Below are 16,272 nucleotides of genomic sequence, written 5' to 3'. Positions count from 1 at the left end.
CTCCCCTCCTCCCCTCTTCCTCTTCTCCCTCACTCCCCTCCCCTCCTCTCCTCCTTGACTCCACTTTCCTCCTCTCCTCCTTGACTCCCCTCCCTGACTCCCCTCCCCTCCTCTCCTTCCTGACTCCCCTCTCCTCCTCTCCTCCCCGACCCCTCCTCTCCTCCCTGACTCCCCTCCCTTCCTCTCCTCCCTGAACCCTGCTCTCCTCCTTGACCCCTCCTCTCCACCCCGACCCCACCTCTCCTCCCCGACTCCCCTCTTCTCATCTCCTCCCCTCCCCTCCTCCCCTCCCTGACTCCCCTCTCCTCATCTCCTCCCTGACTCCCATCCCCTCCTCTCCTCCCCTCCCCTCCTCTCCTCCCTGACCCCTCCTCTCCTCTTCACGTCTTCATCCTGTTCATGCCTCTCCACACATTTAGGCACACGCACACACACATTCAAGAACATGCACACCCCGGTGCATGCACGCACACAGACACAGACACACACATACACATTCAAGCACACACACGCCCCCACACACACACATACACATGTGCACATGCAGACACACAAACACACACACACAAACATACACACGCAAACACACTCCATGAAACAATGCTGAATATCTACAGGCTCCTTTTAGTACGTTATGAGAGTCTCTGTACTAACCATCCCCAATACAGACTAAATTAAGGGACATCAGATGTTATCTGTGTGTTAACTCCTCGCTGTCTGAAGTGATTAGAGGGGGAAATTAACTCCCTGGAGGCAATGAGGCTGAATATCTGCCACTCACAACGTCAATTTCTACACAGAATAGAACAGAACAGAATAGAACAGAACAGAATAGAACAGCACAGAATAGAATAGAACAGAACAGAACAGAATAGAACAGAACAGAACACAATAGAATAGAACAGAATAGAACAGAATAGAACAGAATAGAAAATAATAGAATAGAACAGAATAGAACAGCACAGAACAGAACAGAATAGAACAGAACAGAACACAATAGAATAGAACAGAATAGAACAGAATAGAATATAACAGAATAGAAAAGAATAGAACAGAATAGAACAGCACAGAATAGAATAGAATAGAACAGAACAGAACACAATAGAATAGAACAGAATAGAACAGAATAGAATAGAACAGAATAGAAAAGAATAGAATAGAACATAATATAACAGAATAGAATAGAACAGAACAGAACAGAATAGAATAGAACAAAATAGAACAGAATAGACTGAAATACAACAGAATAGAATAGAATAGAATGGAATACTTTATTTTTCCCAGTCAACAGTGCTGGTTTATATTCACATGTATTCTGCAAACGTTTGCACAACAGTAGAGCAACATAGCATTTTAACTGTCCTCTACTGAGCATATGGTTATAACCAATATATGGCATTCCTCTCTGTCTCAGGCAAGTCTTTTGCTGGGTGGTGGGAACAGTGTTTGCTGGTCTGTCTGGCTAAAGGGCCAGAGGGCTGGAACTGCATTCAGAGAGCCATTCCCTTACAAAGAGACATTCATTCTGTGTTTTCAATGCTCAGCCAGAATCTCTGGCAGACCCTTTGGAGAGCGTCCATGAGTTATACCACATCACTCGCTGAGTCTCTCTCTCTCTCTCTCTCTCTCCCTATCTCTCCCTATCTCTCTCTCTGTCTCTCCCTCTCTCTCCCTCTCTCTCCCTCTCTCTCTCTCTCTCTCCCTCTCTCTCCCTCTCTCTCCCTCTCTCTATCTCTCTCTCTCTCTCTCTCCCTATCTCTCCCTATCTCTCTCTCTGTCTCTCCCTCTCTCTCCCTCTCTCTCCCTCTCTCTCTCTCTCTCCCTCTCTCTCTCTCCCTCTCCCTATCTCCCTCTCTCCCTCTCTCCCTCCCTCCCTCCCTCTCTCTCTCCGTCCCTCCCTCCCTCCCTCCCTCCCTACCTCCCCCCCTATGAAAGATGTGGTTTTGTTGGGTTTGTTTCTGCTTTACAAATTGTGATGGTCTGTGTATTAATAATACAATGTGGTAAGAAGCTTCCAATTCCAAGCCATTCCAGCTGATACTCTGCTGCCATGACTTGCTAAGCAGGCTGTTGTCAGCAAAGCAGTATTTATTTCCCCAGCTCAATGGCTTCGCATTCCCATGGTCTGTCAGTTTGGGACAGAGAAGACGCTCCTATCTGTCTACATGGAGGTCTAGCTTACACTCTTAATCCATATTGTAACCATTAATAAATCAATACTATCATTAGTGACCTATGACCCTGGATTGTAGCAGCTACAGCTCCAATCCAGCTACTGTATGTCAGCAGCTCAGGATCAATACTGTCAGCTGTTTGGTCCTCTAGAAAGATGTGCTGTACACTAGAATATATTTGAATAGAATGGAACAGCATTCACATTTGGGAAGTCCTATCGCACTAGACACACCACGTCATTTCAACGTGGTGTATTGGGTAATATTTGGTAGATACGTCGTCGATCAATGAGATTCCAAACTATTTTCAACCACTCAAAAAAGACAGCCAAAGGTTAGTTGAATTTCCAATGTGTTATCGCTATGCTTTCAACCATCTAAAAGCACAAACCAAATTCCAAAGGAAAATCAATGTCAGAATTATTGGTTGGTTGCATGTATTATCACTGTGATTTCAACCATTTTAAAAGCACAGCAAAGTTCAAAATGGGAATACTTTGGGAATACTTAATAATCCCTTTCTCCCTCCCCTCCCAGAGGACCTGAGCCCTGGTACCATGCCTCAGGACTACCTGGCCTCAGGACTACCTGGCCTGATGACTCCTTGCTGTCCCCAGTCCACCTGGTTATGCTGCTGCTCCAGTTTCAACTGTTCTGCTTGCGGCTATGGGACCCACCTGTTTACCGGACGTGCTACCTCCCTCTCTCTCTCTCTCTCTCTCTCTCTCTCTCTCTCTCTCTCTCTCTCTCTGTCTCTCTCTCTCTCTCTCTCTCTCTCTCGCTCTCTCTCGCTCTGTCTCTCTGTCTCTCTCTGTCTCTCTCTGTCTGTCTCTCTCTCTGTCTCTCTGTCTCTCTCTGTCTCTCTCTCTCTCTCTCTCTCTCTCTCTCTCTCTCTCTCTCTCTCTCTCTCTCTCTCTCTCTCTCTCTCTCTCTCTCTCTCTCACCTGCTGTCTCGACCTCTGAATGCTTGGCTATGAAAAGCCAACTGATGTTTATTTTTGAGGTACTGACCTGTTTCACCCTCTACAACCACTGTGATTATTCTTTGACCCTGCTGGTCATCTATTACCATTTGAACATCTTGAAGAACAATCTGGCCTTAATTAATGGCCATGTTCTGTTATAATCTCCACCCGGCACAGCCAGAAGAGGTTCCTTGCTTGGTTCTGGCCTTTTCAAGGGAGTTTTTCCTAGCCACCGTTCTTCTACACCTGCATTGCTTGCTGTTTGGGGTTTTAGGCTGGGGTTTCTGTACAGCATTTTGAGATATCAGCTGATGTAAGAAGGGCTTTATAAATACATTGGATTTGATTTGATTTTGATTCAAGTACATGGTGCAAGTGAGCAAAGGCGTCTTTAGATTCTGTGCAGATTATTACAACAATTGCGACGATTTCCACAAACCTGCAACCCTGAACATACACGCTTTCCATGATTACATAAGAATATATTTATTGTTAGGGTAACCTCTGTAACCTAAAAGGTTAAATAAATACTGTTACATTAGTGTATTTATTGTTCCAGTAACCTCTGTAACCTAAAAGGTTAAATAAATACTGTTACATTAGTGTATTTATTGTTCCAGTAACCTCGGTAACCTAAAAGGTTAAATAAATACTGTTACATTAGTGTATTTATTGTTCCAGTAACCTCGGTAACCTAAAAGGTTAAATAAATACTGTTACATTAGTGTATTTATTGTTCCAGTAACCTCGGTAACCTAAAAGGTTAAATAAATACTGTTACATTAGTGTATTTATTGTTCCAGTAACCTCGGTAACCTAAAAGGTTAAATAAATACTGTTACATTAGTGTATTTATTGTTCCAGTAACCTCGGTAACCTAAAAGGTTAAATAAATACTGTTACATTAGTGTATTTATTGTTCCAGTAACCTCCGTAACCTAAAAGGTTAAATAAATACTGTTACATTAGTGTATTTACAGTCTTAAAAAAGTAATATTGAATTGTGTTTGGTTGTAGACGCAACCAGATATCAACAATTGAAGGAGATGTATCTTCTGATTGGATAGTTCCATCTGAGCCACTGGCTTAATCCCATTCTGTATCTTTCATTTTTGGTTGACCTGAAGACATGAATCTATCTTGTCGACAAGTTGTTATGGCTATTTACCATAATACAAAAGTATCAACTTCTGCAGGAGATGTTCCTCCTGCATGGATACCTCCATCTGTTGCACTGAGACCGGCTTTCATTTGTCTACAAATTCATCATTTATATGTTGGATTTACGTCTCCATTTAAGACAGACATCTATGTTAAAGAATAGGACTAAATCAAATCGCACTTCAAATACAGTTTCTTTCAATAGTATTTTTGGTTGAGATGGAGACGTGAATCCAACATATATATTATTTAACTATTTTACACCTTTATTTATCCTTTATTTACCTAGTCAGTTAAGAAAACATTCTTATTTCCAATGCCAGCCTACCAGGGAACAGTGGGTTAACTGCCTTGTTTGACAGTTTTTGACTTTGTCAGCGCAGAGATTTGATCCAGCAACCTTTTGTTAACACTCTAACCCCTAGGCTACCTGCCCCCCCTACACTCTAACCACTAGGCTACCTGCCCCCCCTACACTCTAACCACTAGGCTACCTGCCCCCCCTACACTCTAACCACTAGGCTACCTGTCCCCCCTACACTCTAACCACTAGGCTACCTGCCCCCCCTACACTCTAACCACTAGGCTATCTGTCCCCCCTACACTCTAACCACTAGGCTACCTGCCCCCCCTACACTCTAACCACTAGGCTACCTGTCCCCCCTACACTCTAACCACTAGGCTACCTGCCCCCCCTACACTCTAACCACTAGGCTACCTGTCCCCCCTACACTCTAACCACTAGGCTACCTGCCCCCCCTACACTCTAACCACTAGGCTACCTGCCCCCCTACACTCTAACCACTAGACTACCTGCCCCCCCCCCCCCCCCTACACTCTAACCACTAGGCTACCTGCCCCTCCTACACTCTAACCACTAGGCTACCTGCCTCCCCTACACTCTAACCACTAGGCTACCTGCCCCCCTACACTCTAACCACTAGACTACCTGCCCCCCCCCCCCCCCTACACTCTAACCACTAGGCTACCTGCCCCTCCTACACTCTAACCACTAGGCTACCTGCCCCCCCCCCCCCTACACTCTAACCACTAGGTTACCTGCCCCCCCTACACTCTAACCACTAGGCTACCTGCCCCCCCCCCCCCCTACACTCTAACCACTAGGCTACCTGCCCCTCCTACACTCTAACCACTAGGCTACCTGCCCCCCCCCCCCCCTACACTCTAACCACTAGGTTACCTGCCCCCCCTACACTCTAACCACTAGGCTACCTGCCCCCCCCCCCCCTACACTCTAACCACTAGGCTACCTGCCCCCCCTACACTCTAACCACTAGGCTACCTGTCCCCCCTACACTCTAATCACTATGTTACCTGTCCCCCCTACACTCTAACCACTAGGCTACCTGTCCCTCCTACACTCTAACCACTAGGCTACCTGCCCCCCCTACACTCTAACCACTAGGCTACCTGTCCCCCGTACACTCTAAACACTAGGTTACCTGTCCCCCGTACACTCTAACCACTAGGTTACCTGTCCCCCCTACACTCTAACCACTAGGCTACCTGTCCCCCCTACACTCTAACCACTAGGCTACCTGCCCCCCCTACACTCTAACCACTAGGCTACCTGCACCCCCTACACTCTAACCACTAGGCTACCTGCCCCCCCTACACTCTAACCACTAGGCTACCTGCCCCCCCTACACTCTAACCACTAGGCTACCTGTCCCCCCTACACTCTAACCACTAGGCTACCTGTCCCCCCTACACTCTAACCACTAGTCTACCTGCCCCCCCCCTACACTCTAACCACTAGGTTACCTGCCCCCCCTACACTCTAACCACTAGGCTACCTGCCCCCCCTTCACTCTAACCACTAGGTTACCTGCCACCCCTACACTCTAACCACTAGGCTACCTGCCCCCCCTACACTCTAACCACTAGGCTACCTGCCACCCAAATATATAGATTGCATTTGAAATCAACCAAAGTTGAAAAGGCCTATATTATATGTATTGTCTATTTTTAGTTGAATCCTGCGCTGAATTTAAACAATAGCTGTTGATGATTTCCCAAATGCCATAGGCCTAAATAGCATCATTGTTGATGACCAAAAGTATGTGGACACCTGCTAGTCAAACATCTCATTCCAAACTCATGAGCGACAATATAGAGTTGGTCCCCCCTTTGCTGCTATAACAGCCTCCACTCTTCTGGGAAGGCTTTCCGCTAGATGTTGGAAAATTGTTGCAGGGACTTGCTTCCATTCAGCCACAAGAGCATTAGTGAGGTCGGGCACTGATTTTGGGCGATTAGGCCTGGCTCGCAGTCGGCATTCCAATTTATTCCAAAGCTGTTCGATGGGATCGAGGTCTCTTTACAGGCCAGTCAAGTTCTCGCTTTGTGCACAGGGGCATTGTCATGCTGAAACAGGAAAGGGCCTTCCCCAAACTGTTGCTACAAAGTTGGAAGCACAGAATTGTCTAGAATGTCATTCAAATCAAATGTATTTATAAAGCCCTTCTTACATCAGTTGATATCTCAAAGTGCTGTACAGAAACCCAGCCTAAAACCCCAAACAGCAAGCAATGCAGATGAAGTAGCACGTATGTAGCATTGTATGCTGTAGTGATAAGATTTCCCTTCACTGGAACTAAGGGGCCCGGACATGCAAAACAGCCCCAGACCATTATTTCTCCTCCGCCAAACTTTACAGTTGCCACTATGCATTGGGGCATGTAGCGTTCTCCTGGCATCCGCCAAACACAGATTAATCCGTTGGACTGCCAGATGGTGAAGCGTGATTCCTCCCTCCAGAGGACGCGTTTCCACTAATCCTGAGTCAAATGGCGGCGAGCTTTACACCACTCCAGCCGACGCTTGGCATTGCTCATGGTGATCTTAGGCTTGTGTGCGGCTGCTCGGCCATGGAAACACATTTCAAGAAGCACCAGACGAACAGTTATTGTGCTGATGTTGCTTCCAGAGGCAGTTTGGAACTCGGTAGTGAGTGTTTCAACCGAGGACATATGATTTTTACGCGCTACGCACTTCAGCACTCAGCCACAAGAGTTCTGTGAGCTTGTGTGTCACCTACCGTTTCGTAGCTGAGCCGATGTTGTTCCTCGACGATTACACATTCACAATAACAGCACTCACAGTTGAACGGGGGCAGCTCTAGCAGGGCAGACATTTGACAAACGGACTTGTTGGAAAGGTGGCATCCTATGACGGTGCTACGTTGAAAGTCTGAGCTCTTTAGTAAGGCCATTCTACTGACGATGTTTGTCTATGGAGATTGCATGGCTGTGTGCTCGATTTTATACACCTGTCAGCAACGGATGTGGCTGAAATAGAATCCACTCATTTAAAGGGGTATCCACATACTTGTGTATACACAGTCTATCATTTATAAAGCATGGCTACATTCCATTTGCTCTGTACCCTTTGAAATGACTTTGATAGCGACAGAAAGATCTATTTAAGTGGAGATTTTTTCAACAATCATTCTCACGATAGCACATTGGTAATAGACAGTGATAAATAGCAGAGCTTGACTGGCCTTGGTAAAACCATGGATGGAACAGTGAAGGGATAGCTGTAGATAGAGCAACTCTCCACTAGGAGGTGCTGTAGATAGATCAACACTCCAGTAGGAGGTGCTGTAGATAGATCAACACTCCAGTAGGAGGTGCTGTAGCTAGATCAACACTCCAGTAGGAGGTGCTGTAGATAGATCAACACTCCAGTAGGAGGTGCTGTAGATAGATCAACACTCCAGTAGGAGGTGCTGTAGATAGATCAACACTCCAGTAGGAGGTGCTGTAGATAGATCAACACTCCAGTAAGAAGTGCTGTAGATAGAGCAACTCTCCAGTAGGAGGTGCTGTAGATAGAGCAACTCTCCAGTAGGAGGTGCTGTAGATAGAGCAACTCTACAGTAGGAGGTGCTGTAGATAGAGCAACTCTCCAGTAGGAGGTGCTGTAGATAGAGCAACTCTACAGTAGGAGGTGCTGTAGATAGATCAACTCTCCAGTAGGAGGTGCTGTAGATAGATCAACACTCCAGTAGGAGGTACTGTAGATAGATCAACACTCCAGTAGGAGGTGCTGTAGATAGAGCAACTCTCCAGTAGGAGGTGCTGTAGATAGAGCAACTCTCCAGTAGGAGGTGCTGTAGATAGAGCAACTCTCCAGTAGAAGGTGCTGTAGATAGATCAACTCTCCAGTAGAAGGTGCTGTAGATAGATCAACTCTCCAGTAGAAGGTGCTGTAGATAGATCAACTCTCCAGTAGAAGGTGCTGTAGATAGATCAACTCCCCAGTAGGTGCTGTAGATAGATCAACTCTCCAGTAGGAGGTGCTGTAGATAGATCAACTCTCCAGTAGGAGGTGCTGTAGATAGATCAACTCCCCAGTAGGAGGTGCTGTAGATAGATCAACTCCCCAGTAGGAGGTGCTGTAGATAGATCAACTCCCCAGTAGGAGGTGCTGTAGATAGATCAACTCTCCAGTAGAAGGTGCTGTAGATAGATCAACTCTCCAGTAGGAGGTGCTGTAGATAGATCAACTCCCCAGTAGGAGGTGCTGTAGATAGATCAACTCCCCAGTAGGAGGTGCTGTAGATAGATCAACTCTCCAGTAGAAGGTGCTGTAGATAGATCAACTCCCCAGTAGGAGGTGCTGTAGATAGATCAACTCTCCAGTAGGAGGTGCTGTAGATAGATCAACTCTCCAGTAGGAGGTGCTGTAGATAGATCAACTCCCCAGTAGGAGGTGCTGTAGATAGATCAACTCCCCAGTAGGAGGTGCTGTAGATAGATCAACTCTCCAGTAGAAGGTGCTGTAGATAGATCAACTCTTAAGTAGAAGGTGCTGCCCAGCCTGTTGTTGTTTTTTTTCTTCTTCATATAATGATATTATGTTTAAAGATCTGACGTCAAAGGTACAAAATTCAACATATTTTATACAAGGTTTGTTTATGCTAAACATTGGTTACCAAGGTGGCATAATCCTGTGGGTGAAATCTTACCCTCACAACAACAGTTTAAGTTTATGACTTTTTTCATATGCAATGTATTTTTCCACATAGATTCCACGTCACAATACGTGGACAACAGTTATTTGATTCGATAACGTTGATTTAACCAGTTTGTGCCCAGTTTGATCTCCCCTATCCATTGAGCTGGACATCACACCTGTTGTGGTGGGCTGTGTTTTCTTGTCGCCCTCTATTGGAGACGAACCAGTAGTTTTGATTACGTGACATGCAGATCATTAAAACAATGACATCACGAAGTCCAACATGCCCAACTTGTGCGTTGTTAATTAAAAACGGAATAGCCTTGTGCAATGTCGAAAGGCTTCTATAGATGCGAGATAACGTGATGGTTTTGGATTGGAAAAAGGTGCAGAAATGTCAACGCGTTTGGAGCTCCCATCACCAATAGCTTACATAGGTTGTATATATATATATATTACAGTATTGAACCGCCAGTCATTTCTTGAGAATAAGGGGAATGACAGTCTCATTGAATATATATATATATTTATATATATATATAGGCCTGAATAAAGCCTATTTTTAACAATAAAACAAACTGAATTGAATCAACTCACCAACTCCGATTTTCTCCTCTTCCGTCGGGGTCCACATGATCCTGGTGAAATTCCCGGTAAATCAAGCCCGGTTCTGCCGTTATCATGGAAAAAGGGACAACGAAAAGTTGTTTAAACTGCTCAGATCCACGGAAATATATCACTGCAAATAAAAGAAAACCAAAGTGGAATGTGCGTTCATATTTCGACTCTCAAACGAAGCATTTTCTCTTCCGGTCCTTAGTGCATCTTCTTGCTGTCTGTCATACAACAACGTTCACTCAGTCTATCGCAATCAGTGCTCGGTTATTATCCTATTCGTAGCCTGAGCCCTGGCTGAGGCTGCCTCGTCACTTCTGGTTGATCCCTTCTACCAACTCTATCAATGCAGCCGCAGCATCTCGCACCGTCCACTGCCAGAAGCCAGAATGGAGAAAGCTGTTATTTATTTATTTCGACCAGCGCACAGCACAGCAGTCTCGTCTTCTGTCTGAATACCGCCGTCTGTCAGTCACAAACTCGTTTTTGAGTCGGATGAATTCATAAAACAAGCTTTTAAAATGATCATATGTCGCTATGGAATAGCAAATCGACCATTTCAAGACCCCCGAGAGTGAATGTCGCAACAGCACGGAGAGAGCGAGAGAGAGAGAGATGTCCAGTTGTTTACGATGAAACTGGAGAGTGTGTGAACGGGATACTCAAATAGCATGCAGTCACCGCTGCGCCATCTTTAGGCTCTCCAAGTGCTAGCACATTACGCAAATGGTCAAATAGTCTGTCTATCCTTCGATGGGACACAGATGGGACAGAGAGACAGTTGTTTGGTTTGGGATGTGTTATATCAGGTTATTTTTGGCAGTTTCTCTCTCTCTCTCTCTCTCTCTGGTGGTGTGTCTCTGTGTGTGTGTGTGTGTGTGTGTGTGTGTGTGTAAAAGAGATTGAGGTGTCAGCTAATGCTCCCCAAGGTGACTTCTTTACAAATTAGTCCCTATCTCTTCTTGTACTCACCACCCTTCTCTTCACACACACACACACACAGTTAGAAAGCAACAGTGCGTGGGAAAAGTGAAACAGCTAAATCAATCAAAGTGGACTAAATGGTTACTGAGAAGGTATTTCTTAGTACATGAAGAACAAGGGCCTTGAGAAGACAAGCTCTATTGGCCAAGCTCTGTCTAAAATGCCAACCTATTGGCCAAGCTCTGTCTAAAATGGTAACCTATTGGCCAAGCTCTGTCTAAAATGGTAACCTATTGGCCAAGCTCTGTCTAAAATGGCAACCTATTGGCCAAGCTCTGTCTAAAATGGCAACCTATGGCCAAGCTCTGTCTAAAATGGCAACCTATTGGCCAAGCTCTGTCTAAAATGGTAACCTATTGGCCAAGCTCTGTGTGTGTGTGTGTGTGTGTGTGTGTGTGTGTGTGTGTGTGTGTGTGTGTGTGTGTGTGTGTGTGTGTGTGTGTGTGTGTGTGTGTGTGTGTGTGTGTGTGTGTGTGTGTGTGTGTGTGTGTGTGAAGAGAAGAGATATAGGGACTAATTTGTAAAGACGTCACCTTGGGCAGCATTAGCTGACACCTCAATCTCTCTTACACACACACACACACACACACACACACACACACACACACACAGCGACATTCACAATTAAACAAAGACAAGTAACATCATCAGTCAGTGTAGGGATTTGATTTGTGTTTATAAGGAGTTGATCATCAGTCAGTGTAGGGATTTGATTTGCGTTTATAAGGAGTTGATCATCAGTCAGTGTAGGAATTTGATTTGTGTTTATAAGGAGTTGATCATCAGTCAGTGTAGGGATTTGATTTGTGTTTATAAGGAGTTGATCATCAGTCAGTGTAGGGATTTGATTTGTGTTTATAAGGAGTTGATGGCATCCTAGATCAACTCTTCAGGGGATATTCATAGTGATTGGGTTGCTCGTCTGGACTGCCAGGGAAAGTACATGAGGTAACCATGGTGATCCAAAGGAGTACACAAGGTAACCATGGTCATCCAAAGGAGTACACCAGTATATGAGGTAACCATGGTGATCCAAAGGAGTACACCAGTACATGAGGAAACCACGGTGATCCAAAGGAGTACATGAGGTAACCATGGTGATCCAAAGGAGTACACCAGTACATGAAGTAACCATGGTGATCCAAAGGAGTATATGGGGAAACCATGGTGATCCAAAGGAGTACACAAGGTAACCATGGTCATCCAAAGGAGTACACAAGTACATGAGGTAACCATGGTGATCCACAGGGTACCTGATGCACCACAAAGGGTTGTTACTGATCAGGCTGTTTTGTGTTCTAGTGTAGACTTCTGTTTTATTTACTTCATTTAAGACACTTCACGACAATCTCAGACAACATGACATTTGTAAGTTGTTATAAGCATGTATGTCTTATAATAAGGTATTTCCCTATTGTCAGATAGTAGGATGACTGTCAGTTGAGGGACAAGCATTTCTTACGAGTGACGTCGTCTGTCAGAAGACATTTACTATGTAAATGCCTTTATAACAGACCACTTGCTCCCAAATCGACTTACAGTCACGGGTACAAAATGTTAAGAAATGTTATGGTCCCGTGAAACAAACCCACTATCCTGGCATTGCAAGCAGTATGCTCTACCAACTGAGCTAGAGAGGACCACTGAGCTAGAGAGGACCACGGAGTTACAGAGGACCACTGAGCTAGAGAGGACCACTGAGCTAGAGAGGACCACTGAGCTACAGAGGACCACTGAGTTACAGAGGACCACTGAGTTACAGAGGACCACTGAGCTAGAGAGGACCACTGAGCTAGAGAGGACCACTGAGCTACAGAGGACCACTGAGTTACAGAGGACCACTGAGCTAGAGAGGACCACTGAGCTAGAGAGGACCACTGAGTTACAGGTGACCACTGAGTTACAGGGGAAAACTGAGCTACAGAGGACCACTGAGCTAGAGGGGACCACTGAGCTACAGGGGACCACTGAGTTACAGAGGACCACTGAGTTACAGAGGAACATGATAATAAGGCTGAGTTACAGAGGGCCATGATAATAAGGCTGAGTTACAGAGGACCATGATAATAAGGCTGAGTTACAGAGGACCATGATAATAAGGCTGAGTTACAGAGGACCATGATAATAAGGCTGAGTTACAGAGGACCATGATAATAAGGCTGAGTTACAGAGGACCATGATAATAAGGCTGAGTTACAGTGGACCATGATAATAAGGCTGAGTTACAGAGGACCATGATAATAAGGCTGAGTTACAGAGGACCATGATAATAAGGCTGAGTTACAGAGGACCATGATAATAAGGCTGAGTTACAGAGGACCACTGAGTTACAGAGGACCATGATAATAAGGCTGAGTTACAGAGGACCACTGAGTTACAGAGGACCATGATAATAAGGCTGAGTTACAGAGGACCATGATAATAAGGCTGAGTTACAGAGGACCATGATAATAAGGCTGAGTTACAGAGGGCCACTGAGTTACAGAGGACCATGATAATAAGGCTGAGTTACAGAGGACCATGATAATAAGGCTGAGCTACAGAGGACCACTGAGCTAGAGAGGACCACTGAGTTACAGAGGGCCACTGAGTTACAGAGAACCATGATAATAAGGCTGAGTTACAGAGGACCATGATAATAATGCTGAGTTACAGAGGACCACTGAGTTACAGAGGACCATGAAAATAAGGCTGAGTTACAGAGGACCATGATAATAAGGCTGAGTTACAGAGGACCACTGAGTTACAGAGGACCATGATAATAAGGTTGAGTTACAGAGGACCACTGAGTTACAGAGGACCATGATAATAAGGCTGAGTTACAGAGGACCACTGAGTTACAGAGGACCATGATAATAAGGCTGAGTTACAGAGGACCATGATAATAAGGCTGAGTTACAGAGGACCACTGAGTTACAGAGGACCATGATAATAAGGCTGAGCTACAGAGGACCCTGATAATAAGGCTGAGTTACAGAGGACCACTGAGTTACAGAGGACCATGATAATAAGGCTGAATTACAGAGGACCATAATAATAAGGCTGAGTTACAGAGGACCACTGAGTTACAGAGGACCATGATAATAAGGCTGAGTTACAGAGGACCATGATAATAAGGATGAGTTACAGAGGACCATGATAATAACGCTGAGTTACAGAGGACCATGATAATTAGGCTGAGTTACATTGGACCACTGAGTTACAGAGGACCATGATAATAAGGCTGAGCTACAGAGGACCATGATAATAAGGCTGAGTTACAGAGGACCACTGAGTTACAGAGGACCATGATAATAAGGCTGAGTTACAGAGGACCATGATAATAAGGCTGAGTTACAGAGGACCATGATAATAAGGCTGAATTACAGAGGACCATGATAATAAGGCTGAGTTACAGAGGACCATGATAATAAGGCTGAGTTACAGAGAACCATGATAATAAGGCTGAGTTACAGAGGACCATGATAATAAGGCTGAGTTACAGAGGGCCACTGAGTTACAGAGGACCATGATAATAAGGCTGAGTTACAGAGGACCATGATAATAAGGCTGAGTTACAGAGGGCCACTGAGTTACAGAGGACCATGATAATAAGGCTGAGTTACAGAGGACCATGATAATAAGGCTTAGTTACAGAGGACCATGATAATAAGGCTGAGTTACAGAGGACCATGATAATAAGGCTGAGTTACAGAGGACCATGATAATAAGGCTGAGTTACAGAGGACCATGATAATAAGGCTGAGTTACAGAGGGCCATGATAATAAGGCTGAGTTACAGAGGACCATGATAATAAGGCTGAGTTACAGAGGACCATGATAATAAGGCTGAGTTACAGAGGACCATGATAATAAGGCTGAGTTACAGAGGACCATGATAATAAGGCTGAGTTACAGAGGGCCATGATAATAAGGCTGAGTTACAGAGGACCATGATAATAAGGCTGAGTTACAGAGGACCATGATAATAAGGCTGAGTTACAGAGGACCATGATAATAAGGCTGAGTTACAGAGGACCATGATAATAAGGCTGAGTTACAGAGGACCATGATAATAAGGCTGAGTTACAGAGGACCATGATAATAAGGCTGAGTTACAGAGGACCATGATAATAAGGGTGAGTTACAGAGGACCATGATAATAAGGCTGAGTTACAGAGGACCATGATAATAAGGCTGAGTTACAGAGGGCCATGATAATAAGGCTGAGTTACAGAGGACCATGATAATATGCTGAGTTACAGAGGACCATGATAATAAGGCTGAGTTACAGAGGACCATGATAATAAGGCTGAGTTACAGAGGACCATGATAATAAGGCTGAGTTACAGAGGGCCATGATAATAAGGCTGAGTTACAGAGGACCATGATAATAAGGCTGAGTTACAGAGGACCATGATAATAAGGCTGAGTTACAGAGGACCATGATAATAAGGCTGAGTTACAGAGGACCATGATAATAAGGCTGAGTTACAGAGGACCATGATAATAAGGCTGAGTTACAGAGGCCCATGATAATAAGGCTGAGTTACAGAGGACCATGATAATAAGGCTGAGTTACAGAGGACCATGATAATAAGGCTGAGTTACAGAGGACCATGATAAAAAGGCTGAGTTACAGAGGACCATGATAATAAGGCTGAGTTACAGAGGACCATGATAATAAGGCTGAGTTACAGAGGACCATGATAATAAGGCTGAGTTACAGAGGACCATGATAATAAGACTGAGTTACAGAGTGCCTTATAATAGCCTCAAGTGATGTGTATGTATCAACATTTAGCCTGTATTTCGTCAGGGTCAGCATGAGATAATAACACATTGTAAGGGATTCATAAATGCCCATAACAAGTGTTACAATGCGTTATGACCAACCTTAACAGCATTGCCACTTAGTGAGGAATCCCAACAGAGCGTGATGATGATGGTATCATCTCCATATGGCCTCAGATCTCAGCTACAGATTAGCCTAGTGATGAGACAGGCAGGTTAAAATTAGCACACTAATCTGAAGGGAGACACTTACACTTACACACGCACGCACACACGCACGCACACACACACACACGCACGCACGCACGCACGCACGCACACACACACGCACGCACACACGCACGCACACAAACAAACAAACAATGAGACACAAAGAGTGAGAGAGAGAGAGAAAGAGCGAGAGCGAGAGAAAGAGACAGACAGACAGACAGACAGACAGACAGACAGACAGACAGACAGACAGACAGACAGACAGACAGACACAGACAGACACACACACCCACTGACCTTATGCAGCCTTTGCTGACTCCAGTGGTTGACTTTGATCCTGGTGAAGGGATCCACAGTCAAGGGAGAGGTGAGAAGGGGAGAGGTGAGAAGGGGAGTGGTGAGAA

The 16,272-nt window shown here is 45.0% G+C and overlaps 1 protein-coding gene across 28 annotated transcripts in view; it reads right to left on the bottom strand.

Moving 5' to 3' along the window:
* The window catches only part of dock3 (dedicator of cytokinesis 3), a 398,499-nt gene extending 387,718 nt beyond the window's left edge, over positions 1 to 10,781 (bottom strand). For all 28 annotated transcript variants that reach the window (XM_090242011.1, XM_090242016.1, XM_036984230.2 and 25 more), the window contains exon 1: positions 9,884 to 10,781. In XM_090242011.1, coding sequence (XP_090098137.1) covers positions 9,884 to 9,920 — 37 coding nt within the window. In that variant the 5' untranslated portion in view covers positions 9,921 to 10,781. The remainder of the gene's footprint in view (positions 1 to 9,883) is intronic.
* Positions 10,782 to 16,272: the final 5,491 nt, after the last annotated feature.

This window comes from Oncorhynchus mykiss, chromosome 7, assembly GCF_057628025.1.
Source record: "Oncorhynchus mykiss isolate SJ-2025 chromosome 7, ASM5762802v1, whole genome shotgun sequence".
Lineage (NCBI taxonomy): Eukaryota > Metazoa > Chordata > Actinopteri > Salmoniformes > Salmonidae > Oncorhynchus > Oncorhynchus mykiss.
The sequence above is the reverse complement of the archived record's forward strand: the minus strand, read 5'-3'. Positions and strand labels throughout refer to the sequence as shown.